This window comes from Pelmatolapia mariae, linkage group LG15 (assembly GCF_036321145.2).
Source record: "Pelmatolapia mariae isolate MD_Pm_ZW linkage group LG15, Pm_UMD_F_2, whole genome shotgun sequence".
Taxonomy (NCBI): Eukaryota; Metazoa; Chordata; class Actinopteri; order Cichliformes; family Cichlidae; genus Pelmatolapia; species Pelmatolapia mariae.
Genome location: NC_086240.1, coordinates 2,122,763 through 2,136,551, shown reverse-complemented (window position 1 = coordinate 2,136,551; position 13,789 = coordinate 2,122,763). Strand labels below are relative to the sequence as shown.

Genomic DNA, 13,789 nt, shown 5'->3' with positions numbered 1-13,789 from the left:
CAGAATGTGGTGTTAATCTAGTGATTGGCCCTCTGGCAGAAACACATGATTGAGAGTTTGAACAGCAGAGCAAAGAGCCATTATCCAACAACACTAGATCAGCAAATACCTTCAAAATACGTTACTTTTTTCCCTCCATCACAGAGGAGCGTAGCCTGGCTCGCCGCACCTCAGAGGTCACTTTGGGTTGAGCACCGTCAGGGACTTTCTCTCTTTGTTCAGTGGAGTATTATGTAAGATTGTATCTGGGCTTTTTGTGCATGCTAGGCCAAATCTAATAGGATATAACAGTTCTATGCAAAGCTCAAATTTTTCTTTTTTCATCTAAAGCTGCAAAATCAAAAGAAGTTAGCTTGACTCAAGCTGAGCAGTGCACAGTGATACTGTAATCACGTCAAAGCACAGACGCTTTCCATTTCCTTCTTCTTTAAAAGTATAGAAAGAACAGTGAAGCTAACACTAGCATATGAAGGTCAGGCCACGGTGATGTGAATGTGCAGATTAGACTCCTCAAATCAAATGACACAAAGTCTTTAATCAGTTGTACATGCATTGGCACAATATCACATTTTTATTTATTTATCTTTTTAGCTGTGATGTGAAAAAAAGAACCGTGATGCATAAAAAGGTTAAAAAAACCAAATGAAAAACATGTGCGCTGATGCGCCAGGACTACGCATACTTTTTTTCATCTTTTATAAATGCTGCAAGCACCTCTCTTTACAATACTGTTGGCAAGTCATCATTTAAAAACATGTTTGCAAAGATAAAAAACAAAGAGCACGGTAAACGCAATGCAAAGCAGGATCTCCTTCAGCTAATCGGACCTAATTTACACGTACGAAGGGACATCTGATTGGATGGATCGTACACTCGCATAAAAAAGAAAACCAAAATCACATCAAATACATCAATGCTGACAAACTGTTTTTTGTTTTTTTACTTACACCAAAGAAGAAGACACAGTGGAATAAGGACAGAGGGGTGACATGAAGGGAGGATGGGGAACACGACATAAAAACTGCATGAAATGGCACTACGATTTACAGATTTGAGTCTTTTGTGACTCCACCAGCACATAAAAAAGCAGCTCGAACCTGGGAGGTGGAGGTTTCTTTCTTTTCATTTTTAAACCTAAAGTCTGGAAGTTTGAGGCACTGTCAGAGAAATGGCAACATGACAGGAGGCAGACAGAAGAATCACAAACCACACAGACGTCTGTATGTACAGGGCAGCTCCCTTTATCGTAAATTTAAACTGTCGTGTTTGCCTCGCTGATCGGTTTGGAGTTAAATAAAATGTAGTGCTGGAAACAAAAGATGACACTAAAAGAACAAGAGTTTGTTTAGTACAGTGTCTCCCCTTCAATAAATCCTCTGGGGTGCTTTAATCTCATGGTGTTCATAATATAACTACTCACATAATATTGATTCTGTTACACTTTTTAAACTAAATTAAAGTTGGTGTGGGGTCCCTGGGGATCCCAATACAGATCTATCAGGCTCTGTACGAGCATGAAATTCAAGTCTAACTGGTGCGTCTGGAGAGGCAAATCAAACACACTGCTGATGGCGTTAGTGTTTCTCACTCACACATTCGCTGACCCGCTTCATTTCTCCCGCTCCTGGTGCTAACCCAGTACAGAGTATGGCTTCACTGCGTTGATATTGTTCAGGACTTTCTGTCCCCCCCCCCCCAAAACCCCTCCATCAGCCGAGGCATTGTCTAGTCTCAGAAAGGCACGCGACTGAGCTCTGTGGTTCACAGTTTGCTAATGCTCTGGTTCTTCACCTTTCTGTTTAGCAGCACTTTGCATTGATCTCCGTTCCAGAGAAAATGACACTTTGTGACCTTGTCGATAAGATACATATACATATTTACAGAGAAGATCGTCTCCTTATAGAAGGGTCAGTTTATGTGTTTGCAACTTGTGCACAGAGGGAGTGAAATGAGATGTGTATGTGTGTGTTGTTGTAGTAGTAAAATGTACAAAAATACCACATGGAAAAGGACACTGAGAAAGACACACGCAGCAGAGATGATGGTTTTTGTATGTGGCTGTGTGTTTTTCATTTACGAGTGTTTGATTGTGTATTTGCCTTTCTGCAGCTGGGAGATGTACAGCTTTGACTTGGTACCATCCAGTCGTTTGAACCACACCTCATCATTGTTGATGGTGGTGATGATGGCACTGCATGACACACAAAAAACAACAACAACAACAACGTCAGTGAACAATCGACCCCCAGTCCTCTCAAATGCCAAAGACGTGTGTGTGATGACTGTGTGCAAAGACACAGGAGGACACAGCTTCTAAGCAGGAAGCCAAAGTCAAACCTGCTCTGTAATGCTCAGCAGGGTTCTGGTTAGAAAACAATAAAGATTTAATAGATGTCCCACATGTTCTTGATTAGTTTATCAGTGTTTCACATTGTCGTTCAGGGTTTTTGGCCCTCGTCTTTACAACAGAGCCTTGTGGCCATTCGTTTATGCACAGCTGTCCTAAATATCCCGCCACAGCATATCAATCACTTTGATATAATCTCTGGACTTGTGACTGGGCAAACCGATTCTTTCCATCACACCTCCACCACTGTGCTTTTGGTATGAGGCATTTGTGCTGATATGTTGGTTTTTGCCAAACGTGGACCTGTGCGTTACGGTCACACATCTCCACTTTGGTCTCATCTGTCCAAAGGACATTGCTCCGGACGTCTTCGCACACCTAAACCCTGCTGCACAGTGAAAGTATCTAAACTGTTGGAGGCATCGTGGTAGCGCTCCATCTTTTATATACAGTCTATAGTGCAGAAGTGACCTCACTTACTCTCCCTGAGCCGTTAGCTTCCACACTTTCTATAAGCAGAGAAAAAACACTAACACCAAAAAACACTGCTCTAATACAGACATTGTACCATCAAGACGGATTGAAACTAGGATGACCAGGAGCAAGTAGATGAGCTTAAGGCATTGAAAAACAGCAACAAACCATTTCATATATTCCACTGAATGGCCATGGTCTCCTAAAAACAGTTATAAAAACACACTTACTTCTTAATGGAATAATATGCAGATACAATTTAAACCTCCTTTTTAAATTATAATTACTTCATGAACAGTTACTTAATAATAAGATTTTTTATTTTGTTATCATTGGGTTACTTCTGTGTTCCAATCATTAGCAAATAATAGTGAAGAATGAAGAAAACTGACCATAAAACTGGCAGAACAATTTAATAAGTAGTGGCCTAATTTGTGGTTTAATAAGTTTAATAATGAGTTCTAAATCTAAAATAACAAAGAGTATACACAGATTTATAAATCTGAGACCGTGTGTCCACACTTTGGATTTCACAGATCTGAGCTGCAAACATACGAGCGTTTCATACACCCGGCCTCAGGTGTCTACATGTCTTCCCTGATGCAGGAGAACAAAAATAACTGGATCATTGCGAGTCCAGAGCTGCACACGACTAAAACCTAAATAACGACATGAACATTTTATCCTTCTGATGTTTTGATAACTCTGGCAACTCTCAAATAATTGCAGTATTTCCCACATAGACCAGTTAATTAATAGCTGTCCAAGTATATCAGATGTTTGTTTTTAGCAGTGTTGGTCATGTGAGCACTTCTCCTGGCTTTTATTCCAGCAGCTCATTTGCTGCTCTGACTGGCTCCTTGTTGCAGCATTACTTCTGTGTACTGGAAACCCGATTCATTCTACACATGGATGAAATTGCTGGTACTTCTGTCACTGTTGCAGTATCCTTTTACTGTACTACTGTTACATGAGATCTGGAAATGGAATATACTGTAGAGTAGTCATTTCTAACCCAGTAAAGGGTTTAAAAAAAGGACAAGATGTTTAACTGATTGTAAATTGCTTCATCATCCTTCTGTAAAACGTTTCATTCAGTCCTTTATTAGAAGAGCTTCCTCTACGACTGCAGTACAGCAGATATGTTGAGCACCTTTTCTGTGAAAGGCAGAATTTGTTCACACCTGCATAAAACAAATGAGTTTCCACTACAGACAGGGAAGTGATGTTCAGGTTCATTACTGAGCTGCTTCAACAGGAAGGATCTCATCACATGGTCAGAGCTACTCCAACTACACTGTCTTGGACTGTCGTCCTCGGCCTGCTGTGGAGTTGAAGATGGTAGTTCAAGAGCACAGTGCTGGAACACATCTGCAGAAAACAGCTGCATTTGTTGTTACAGTTCTTAATACTTAACTTGGCCCCTGTGTATTTGTATAAGTTTAAGTACATTACCTGTAATAATAATAATAATAATAATAATAATGATGATGATGATGGATCGCATTTATATAGCGCTTTTCAAGGCACCCAAAGCGCTTTACAATTCCACTATTCATTCACTCTCACATTCACACACTGGTGGAGGCAAGCTACAGTTGTAGCCACAGCTGCCCTGGGGTAGATTGTCTGGTGTGCATGGCTGCCATATCACAGCTCTAACTGCTCATAACAGCCACCTGCTTGTTTCGCCACTCAGTGGTGGCGGTAAAAGCGAGGGGGAGGTGATGTGGCATCATTGCGTGCCTTCAACTGACAGCGCATCCTTTCCAGACGGCACACAGGGCACGATGCAGAATGTGCAGCCACAAACATTCAGCCTCGTAGGCACATTGTCTCCCCAGCATGTGACTAGAGAGCCATTCAGTCACGTAGCCTTGCACATTGTGTCACGAGCAGACGCACACACATTCAGAATTCATACTAGAAGCCGTTTCCAATAAACCCCCCTCCCACACACCTAGTTGGGTACTCGTCCTTCCTGTTGATACAGATGGCCTGTCCCCTGGAGTACCACTGGTTGTCATAGAAAAGTCGACCGTCCTCGGAGCGTGCCACGTGGTGATGTCTGTCAGGCTTTACTGCAGGCACTGGAGAAAGAGCAGGAAAAAGAGGAAGAGATGGAGAGGTTTCAAGACAAGCGACGGGGACAGAGTAAGGTTAAAAGAAATAAAAAGTCTTTTAAAAAAGGAGGGAGTCTCCTCTGAGCACAAAGTACTGAGTCAAAACCCCTCGTGTGTAAGTGCGGGTCGATCGCCACACTCAGCCAGGTATCGACTGTAACCAAGGACGAGGAGAAACTCTTACCATCCACCTTCACCCTGTGGGGCCCCAATGATGCCATTGCCTGTGAGGGAGGGGAGGACACAGACACAACTTGAAAGGTTAAATCACAGCTTGGACACATTCACCAGGTGACAAACTCTGCTTTCAGAAGAATACCTTTCTTATTGCAGTCCAGTCTTCAAGGATATCCAGGTCTTGCAGCATGTAAACAATATAAGGCCGTGATAGAAGTTGAGGAAAAAAACAGGAAAAACAAACAAAACATCGGTTTTAACAGCACGTCTGTGTGTGGAGATGAATGAGACAAGGACAGAACAGCGAAGGATATCAGAAACAACAACGGGCTTCTTCTTCTTGACCGGGCAGAACGGGTCCTTTTTCTTGTTCTTCCGTGAGTGCAATCCATCATTCCACAACTCTGCAGAACGGAGAGAGAGCGGAAAACAGCTGTGCGTTTGACCACTTCCTTTCACACTGCTCAAAAAAACTTGAAGGAAAACACATCAGATTTCAACAAGGATCAAAATCATGCTGGATATCTATACTCAGAAGAACAGGAAGGCTCCACCAGACAACGTCCATCCCTCAGGACACCTGTGTAGGAGCACCTACGAGCAGTGACACTGACCCTGGTCGAATGCAAAACTAGTGAAACAACAGTCCTGTTTTGGGGTTGTCTGCCTTTATGTTTTTTGAAACACTGTAGATTTAACTGACAATAAACTCATCCGATGTCATTACTTGGATTATAAATCAGATGAGCAGTGCAGCTGTGGGTGCCTGCAGGTCATCACAAGGATTGCAGAATTAAAGCTGTACCCGTCCATCTTTTATTTACAGTATAGTACAGCTAGGCAACCTAAATGTGAGTCACCATAGACCCAACTTCTGACAGATGTTTGGCAATTCCTGACTAAACTCTGGATAAAGACTTGATAAAAATAAAGAATAATAAAAAAAGATGTTCTTGTTGCTACCTGAGGTAATGTCGATACTGTGCCTGTCTTCCTCCAGTCTTCTTATCTTTTCCTCCAACTCACTCTGCACAGTATCAAACAGCAGCAACTTCTCACTCTAGAAGGCAGAAACACACACGCACGCACGCACGCACGCACGCGCACACGCACACACACACACACACACACACACAAATACTTAGCAAAAATAGTCAAATAGCTTAAACTAGTAGGATTGAGTTGAATTTACTCCACAGTTAAGCAAAACATCTCAAAAATTTAAATACAGACGTATTTGCAACTTCAAAAAAAAGAAAAAAGATAAAGAATTCTCTGTTTTTGAACAAGATGTATTTTAACTTGGCCTCTCACCTCCCAGTGCTGGCACGCTGCTTGGATCTCACACTCGTATTTGTTCTTTACTGACTCCAAGCACAGCTCCCTGTAGATCCCTGGAAAAAATAATACAAATCTAATCTGCAGGAAGGACAAGATCATTTTCTACAGTTGAGAGTCGTACATAAAGGAGGTGATAGTATTTAAAAGTTTATATTCCCATTTAAAATGCCAAGAAAATATAGTGAAGCCTTTAAATGATCAGGATCTCTACACATAAATCAAGATCGATACACGCGTGCTTGAAGCACAGATGAAATCTGTGGAAATCTGAAAAGAAGCTACAGAAACGCTCTGATGGAGATTACTGCTGTTAAACAAGTTCACTTCAGGGGTGCGCCTAATTTTTCCAGCCTGCATGATTCAGTATTGTTCAGTCAGACCATCTTTGCTTGGACTTGTGACTTAGATGGAGGTCAGGCCTTATTTTGTAAGTAATATTTGCAGAAATACTGTTAATCCAACTGTTCACAAACTACAATGTAAACTTTGTATGTCAAGGTCACAGTCAGACCTATACATCTCCATGACAACTATAGACTCACCGGCCACTTTGGTCCTGATCTGCATGTTCTCCTGCAGGTTGGCTAAAGGTTCCAGATACTCTTGGGCACAACCGGCCATGACCTCCTGGAGCTTGATGTCCACCTGGCTCAAACGCTCCTTATACAACCTGAACGGCAGATAGTTGCATTTTAAAACCGTGTTGTAACGTCTGTTGTCAGACCCATTTTAGAACTGATGCATAAATGTGACTGGCATGGCCCGGCCCGGTGAATGACAGGTAGAAATCTCTCCAACCGTGCTGCTGTGATTTAGCCACATGGGTGAACTACAGGTTTGAGTCCAACCTGAATTCCACTGCTGCATATCCTCTCCCACTCTCTCTCTTTTCCCACTTTCCTATCCATTCTTCACAACTGTGCTAGCTAATCAAAGAAAGATTTCTCAGACAGATTTTATTTCTTCATATTTTTGGTAGAGAAAATATGACATAAGTAAGTACCTGGACTGTACAGTGGAGCACACTGGAGGTCTGTACTGTGAAGCAAGATTTGGGGCTTATCGATGCAAATCCAGGTTCACCCTTTGGGTTTTCAGTGTTACGAGGGTGTGTTATGACTCACTTCTTACTGGGGAATTATGCTTCAGCAGGAAATCTATGGCATAACCTGGTGTGCACCTCTCTAGAAATGGAGCTACACGACCAGTTGAGGCAGCCCACAACTATTGCGACTGGCCTTCAGCACTGATTGCTGATACTATCAGAAGGGCCGTGGGACAATGTCCAAAGCAGTGGGAAAACTAGAGGGACAAATATGTTAACCCTGGAAAAACCGACCACAACAAAGAGAGGGGGACGCAGGAGGGGAGAAAGGACATGGTAAACAGCATGTAATGCACTAGCACAAGCATAAATGTTTCAATGACATCGGCCACTTATATAGGTTACGTCGTAGGTTCAGCAAAGATCATGCACAGAAGTCCCAGTCAGGTCTTAGGGGTATATTGCCATGGTAATCTACAACACCAACCTCCTCCAGAGCAGGTTATGTCAATCATTCCTGTAAACTATCATGTGTGTGGACTTTAGCGTGCAGATAGTGAGCGAGTCTGCAGTGTTTATAGCTGTGTTTGAGCATCACTACGCTCATGTCTCTCCCTCCCTGTAACAGCTGGGGTAGGTTCCAGATCTCGCTCCACACACCTCTATGTTGGGGCAAACTGGTAGATGGCTGCGTGGGTATGTTGAACTTATTTTGTAGTATAGGCCCCTAGACTTACAGCCTCACAGCATACTGGAACACCATTTCAGAACCAGTACTTTATACAAACTGCCTAAAGGCAACAAGACAAATCCATGATATTGACCAGTAATACTGGCTAAAATGGACCAAGATCCACGGCCCATGTCACTGGGAATATCCCAGTGAATCTGACAAACACCTCAGAGTGTGAGTCCCAGATGTCAGAGCTGCTTTCAGTGTGAAACATGTCAGAGAGCTTACTGTTCCTTCAGGTCAGTGAACTGCTTCTCCAGTGTGGTCATCTCATCCAGGCACTCCATCCTCCTCCTCTCACAGTCTTCATCGTCCATCTCTGTTCACATACAGACATGACAGCTTTGACAACCCCTCCACACCACAATTGCTTTTTATCCTCATCCACATGACAACCCCACACTGCACTTCACACCCAAGCTCAAACTGTCAGTCCATTTTTAAGAGAAATCTCGCGCACTGTTAAACATATAAATTACACTCGAGTAGGTAACACGAGTTTAACTGTCGGTTGATGTTCAAGGCCTATTTTTTCCCACCCGAGCTGTCTCCATCTTCAGACACGGACGAGCTCACGGTATCCTCCTCGTCTGTGGTGCTGCCGTCTTGCTCGGGAAAGTCCACCTCCATTTCTTCGTGGTTGCTTTCTTTCTTCTCCCGCGAGTGGACCGGCATTGCGACTGTCAGATAAGCCGGTGTTAACGGGGTGGCACGGCCTTTCTTTAATGTTTCACCCCGAAGAAAGAGCCAAATGCAGCAGTAGCTAACCGGCTAGCTAGCCCGCATCTACCAGCTGGAAATACAAACATGGCCACCGTCAACCAATCATAAGGCGCTTTACTGAGTTTGTCCAATCAAATGCTTCTGTGAACGAGCTTGCGACCGGAAGCTTGCAGGGATTTGTAGTCTTTAAAAAAACTTTTTTTCAAAACGTCTCTTTATATCAAGTCTGTTGTGAGGATTAATTCTTTATTTTGTCCATAGATTAATTCTTGTGCACTTAACTTAAACGTTAACTCCTGACAGCAATTTAGAGACTCTCACACAAATGCGTCTATATTTATATTTCATGACAAGCACCTTTTGTTAATGATTTAGACAGGCTCGGCACTGCAGTCTCTGGTGCTGATCAAAATCCATACCTTTAAAAAAAATTGTATCCTTTTCATTTTCTATCTTTGGAGGTCCGTCATTTTTTTAACCCATAAGTAGATGCTACTTGTAGTATCTAAGCTATACCATTACTGTATTAGTTTTTCTTTCCTATTTTCTGTCTGATAGTTACACAGCCACATTTTCAGATAATAAGTTTAGTGTATCTGGACGTATTTGTGTAATCCCAGACTTCAGGCTTCTGTAAATGCACCAATACAGACAGTTTGTGAGGGGCAGCCAATCAGAAGAAAGTTGGCTTAGCGAGAAGAGTAACAGAAAGGTCATGGTCATGTTACTTGATTAAGAGCATCTCCAAAACTGCAGGTCTTGTGGGATGTTCGTAGTCTGCAGTAGTCACCATCTGTCCAAAGTAGCCCAAGGAAGGGAGAGTGGTTAACCAGCAGGCACATGGGCGGCCAAGGCTCACTCATGACTGTAAGGTTGTGGCGACTGACCCGTGTGGTCTTATCCAACAGATGAGCTACCTCAAATGACCAAAACAGTTAATGCAAGTGTCAGAATACACCGTGCATCAGTTTGTTGGGTCCTGCCATCCTTGTTGATGTTACTCTGACACGTAAGCATTGTTGCAGACCATTAACATGGTTTCATGGAAACTGTATTCCCTGATGGCTGTGGCTTCTTTCAGCAGGAACAGCGCAATGCCACAAAGCAAAAATGGTCCAGGAATGGTTTGTGGAGCACAACAATGACTTTGAGGTGTTGACTTGGCCTCCAAATTCTCCAGACCTTAATCCAATCGACCATCGTTTGGATGCAATGGACAAACAAGTCTGATCTATGAAGGCTTCACCTCACAGCTTAAAGGATTTGCTGCTAAAATCTTGGTGCCAGATACAACAGCACACCTTCAGGTTTAGTAGGTCAGGGTTGTTGTGGCATCTAAAGAGGGACCAATATTAGTCAGGTGGTCATATTGTTATACCTCATCAGTGTGTAAGTCAACTGTAGGAGTTTATAAGTTCCTCCAAATGGTAATTGTGTTGCCCCTTTTCTTTACTTCATAATGCAAATCATCTAAAAGAAACTCCTCAAACATCCTACGAGCTGCTGGAAAAGTATATAATAATATAAAAAGCATGTAATATAATATATTCAATAACTTGAACTCACTCAAAAGGCAAGATGACATTTTGGTTAGATCACGATTAACCTTTAAGGCTGTTATTTCCACCTAAAAGCTGTCAAAAACATCTCAACAGAAATGGATACTATTCATGTTTCTTTGTGTTGTTACTTGCACTTAAATAGTAAATACCACCTGAGTTACGGCTCTGTGAAGTGTTTTCACAGGAGTTAAAAGTAAGCAGTGAACACATCTGCAGGGGACTATGAGAGCTGCAGGTGTGGAGCTCTAATGAACATGGAGACTGGAAGCACGGCACAGAGAAAGTCTCATCGGAGCTGACTCATGAATGACAGCGTGTTAGTCCTGCAGGTCTGGAGCCTTTATTTGGCTCTGGAATCAGACAGGTTCCAAGCACCCGGTGCAGCTGCAGGAACACATTGCAGAGGTGTTAGAGAGCCTCTGCAAGCTGAGTGGCAGATGATTCAAGCACCTCGGGGTTCAAGCTGTCACGGCTCGACGCTTGACTCTATTCTCACTCACCTGGGTGGCAGTGATGGATGACTTGAGGAGCGAGAGGAGGCTGCAGTCGTGATGTTGTGTTGTGCCGTGATGGACAGTCGGAAGAATGAAAGTAGTGCATTTTCTTTTACTGGTGAAGATTGCAGCACTTCGGTAAAATAAAATCAGTACATGTCGAATGGTGTTAAATTTCACTGTTTAATATTTGCATATGAAGGGATAAGAGACAAACCCCATACAGGCTTTCGTACAGATATTAAACTTAGGTATTTACAGAATAAGCACCATGAAATTGGAACCTTTAGAAGACAGAAACTAAGCCAGAAAATGTGATTACCTGACAAGAAGTTGCTTTTTAACGTAGTTTAATGATCCCTCACTTTCATGTGATAGTCTTGTCTTTATTTTGAGCTCCTTCGGTTATTAATTTACTTGTTGCCAGGAGAGATCTGTGCACAGCTCTCGTTTACTATACAGTGATCCATTTGTTGGAAATGTAAACGCAGCTTTTTGATGTCTGATAAAATGGATTCTGGTGTCGTGTAATGAGGTAGTTTAAGTTTTTTAAACATTTGCTTTCATGAAATGTACAATATTCGACTGTACACAATATCCACTCAGAGCCCACAATCTTCACCTTTCAACCACACGAGGGCGATAGAGGCCTTTGACGGTGGTTCTCCAAAGCTCCTCTGTTCTTGAAATCACTCAAGTGAAAGAGAAACAATTAAGAATAATGATAAACTCAAACAAATAAAATAGTACACAATTTAACTACGAATAGCTAATTGCATTACACAGTAGACAAATATGCTTGCTGTTGGCTGCACAAATGGTACAAACATATGAAATAGCAAAGCTCTACCCAAGACAGGGATTGTGAATTTCTTAACCCTTTAACAAAAGTCTCAGGATTAGGCAGGATTTTACCTGAGAGCACAGTCAAAAGCAGAGGTGTAACAACTCCACAGAAAGAAGGTGATACTTGTTTGGCTGTGTTGCACAAACCAATGAGAATTAGGATACAAAGAAGTCCAGTAAGCTCATACCCAGAACAGTTCAATCTAATTCACCACCAAATTAATCAAAGTTCAAGAGTATTATCAGTAGTAACCATAAAATACATGGAAATATGTGAACGGCATGTCGCTGCACTGGACCACTCCCTCCATGATCATGATCAGTATTTGGCATTTAATGACTTTCTTTCTTTATCATTTTCCACACATACATTCTGTTATGCTGGATCTTATCCAGCTGCCATATGTTGGGAGGCAGGGTACACCCTGGACAGGTCGCCACTCTGTCGCAGGACTAACACAGAGAAACAACCGTTCACATTTACAGTCAACCTGTGATTTAGAATCACCAATTAAATCAACCCCACTAACTGCATGTCTTTGGCCTGTGTGAAGGTGGAGAACCAACGCAGACTCAGGAAGAACAAACTCCAGTCAGAAAGGCCCCGGCCATATGGGGGATTTGAACCCAGGACCTTCTTTCTGTGAGGCAACTGTGCTAACTATTGCATCCTGTTCTGTACGTTAGGAGTAAAAAAACCCCATTAGGTGATCATTGTGTTTGTAGGAGTAGCAATTTTTGTGAACTACAGATGAACCGGTGGGATGACAGATGTCTCACGGCGTGGGCTCATCCGTCTTTAGGCTGGTTGAGCTAAAAATTACATTCTGTGTCTTTCCTCAGATTTTTTTTGTCCACAGTGGCGAAGGATGAGATCTCAGAGAGGACTCAGTAACACACGATCCGACTGCACTTACACCGCATTTTTATGTTTCAGCCATCGTGAATAAAGAGTGTCACCTGAATAAAAATGTCTCACATCCATTTTTGCATTGTAAACAAGTGGATAGTGTGTCCCATTGTGGGATGGCATTATTGGCTTTCCTTTCATGAAGGCTGACCCAGTGTATCATATGCTCGGGGGGATAAGAAGGAAGGCAGTGAAGTGAGCTTTCAGGGAATTAAATTGGTTGTTTTCACAATCAGCTGATTATTAGGCCTCAAGGTGACTGCACATGGCTATTCTTAGGGGGCTAAAGAGGTGTGTTAAGTTCCCCGTGTAGACATTTGTAACATTTCTGCACTATCAGGAAACAGACAAGAAAAACAGTTTAATTTTTAATGTTTTTTTAAAGTTACATTAAAGTAATTTAATGAGCTTTTATTCTCTGTGTGGTGGCTGCACATGCAGATCTACTAATAATGTCAAATAATACATACTACTGCATTTTTTTAAAGGTAATTTTTGTACTGTCACATTCAGGCCCAGAAACTCAAGCCTGGCCTCCATGAGGTATAAATGTCAAGAGTGCAATAAGAACTCTCTGATAAGAGTAGACGACCTGCAGAGGGTAAATCCCCAGAGACAAGCTGCTGTCCATGTAACAGTACAATAAGCACAATAAGAGAGTGTTGATCCCTTTGGCTCATTTCACTCACTCAGATCCCTTTATCTGTGGAAAAAGAAAGGTGGGTGTGTTTTTAAAGTGCTATATAAATAAATGATGATGATGATGAAAAAAAAAAGTAAGCAAAGATTTTTCTAATTTAATCTCGGCCTCGTCTTGAATCAGTGCATTTGTGTTCATAATCTACAAACAGCTGTGATTTCAGTTGTTCCTGACCTGCCCTCTGTGTCTATTAAGTCCTTCTTTGGAACTTCCAGTCCTTATCCACATCCACAGCATCCTCTACTGGTCACATTGCCACAATGGTCCTGGTGCTATAGTTGCTTTGATAGTGATAATAAATGATTAATCAAAAC

The 13,789-nt window shown here is 42.2% G+C and overlaps 1 protein-coding gene across 1 annotated transcript; it reads right to left on the bottom strand.

Moving 5' to 3' along the window:
• Window positions 1-537: 537 nt before the first annotated feature.
• Window positions 538-9,043, bottom strand: brms1lb (BRMS1 like transcriptional repressor b). Its single transcript, XM_063496060.1, has 10 exons — window positions 8,780-9,043; window positions 8,469-8,559; window positions 7,005-7,132; window positions 6,436-6,515; window positions 6,085-6,181; window positions 5,436-5,525; window positions 5,264-5,328; window positions 5,129-5,168; window positions 4,782-4,911; window positions 538-2,191 (listed from the first exon to the last, which is right to left on the bottom strand). Exons 1-10 carry the CDS (start codon window positions 8,913-8,915, stop codon window positions 2,074-2,076), a joined length of 975 nt encoding a protein of 324 aa, XP_063352130.1. The 5' UTR covers window positions 8,916-9,043; the 3' UTR covers window positions 538-2,073.
• Window positions 9,044-13,789: the final 4,746 nt, after the last annotated feature.

Coding starts and splice junctions, on each gene's coding strand:
- brms1lb (XM_063496060.1), bottom strand. CDS start 8,915: ATGCCGGTCCACTCGCGGGAGAAGAAAGAAAGCAACCACGAAGAAATG. Junction 8,560..8,779: donor TGAAGATGGAGACAGCTCGG/GTGGGAAAAAAT, acceptor GTATGTGAACAG/AGATGGACGATGAAGACTGT. Junction 6,516..7,004: donor GATCAGGACCAAAGTGGCCG/GTGAGTCTATAG, acceptor TATTTTTTCCAG/GGATCTACAGGGAGCTGTGC.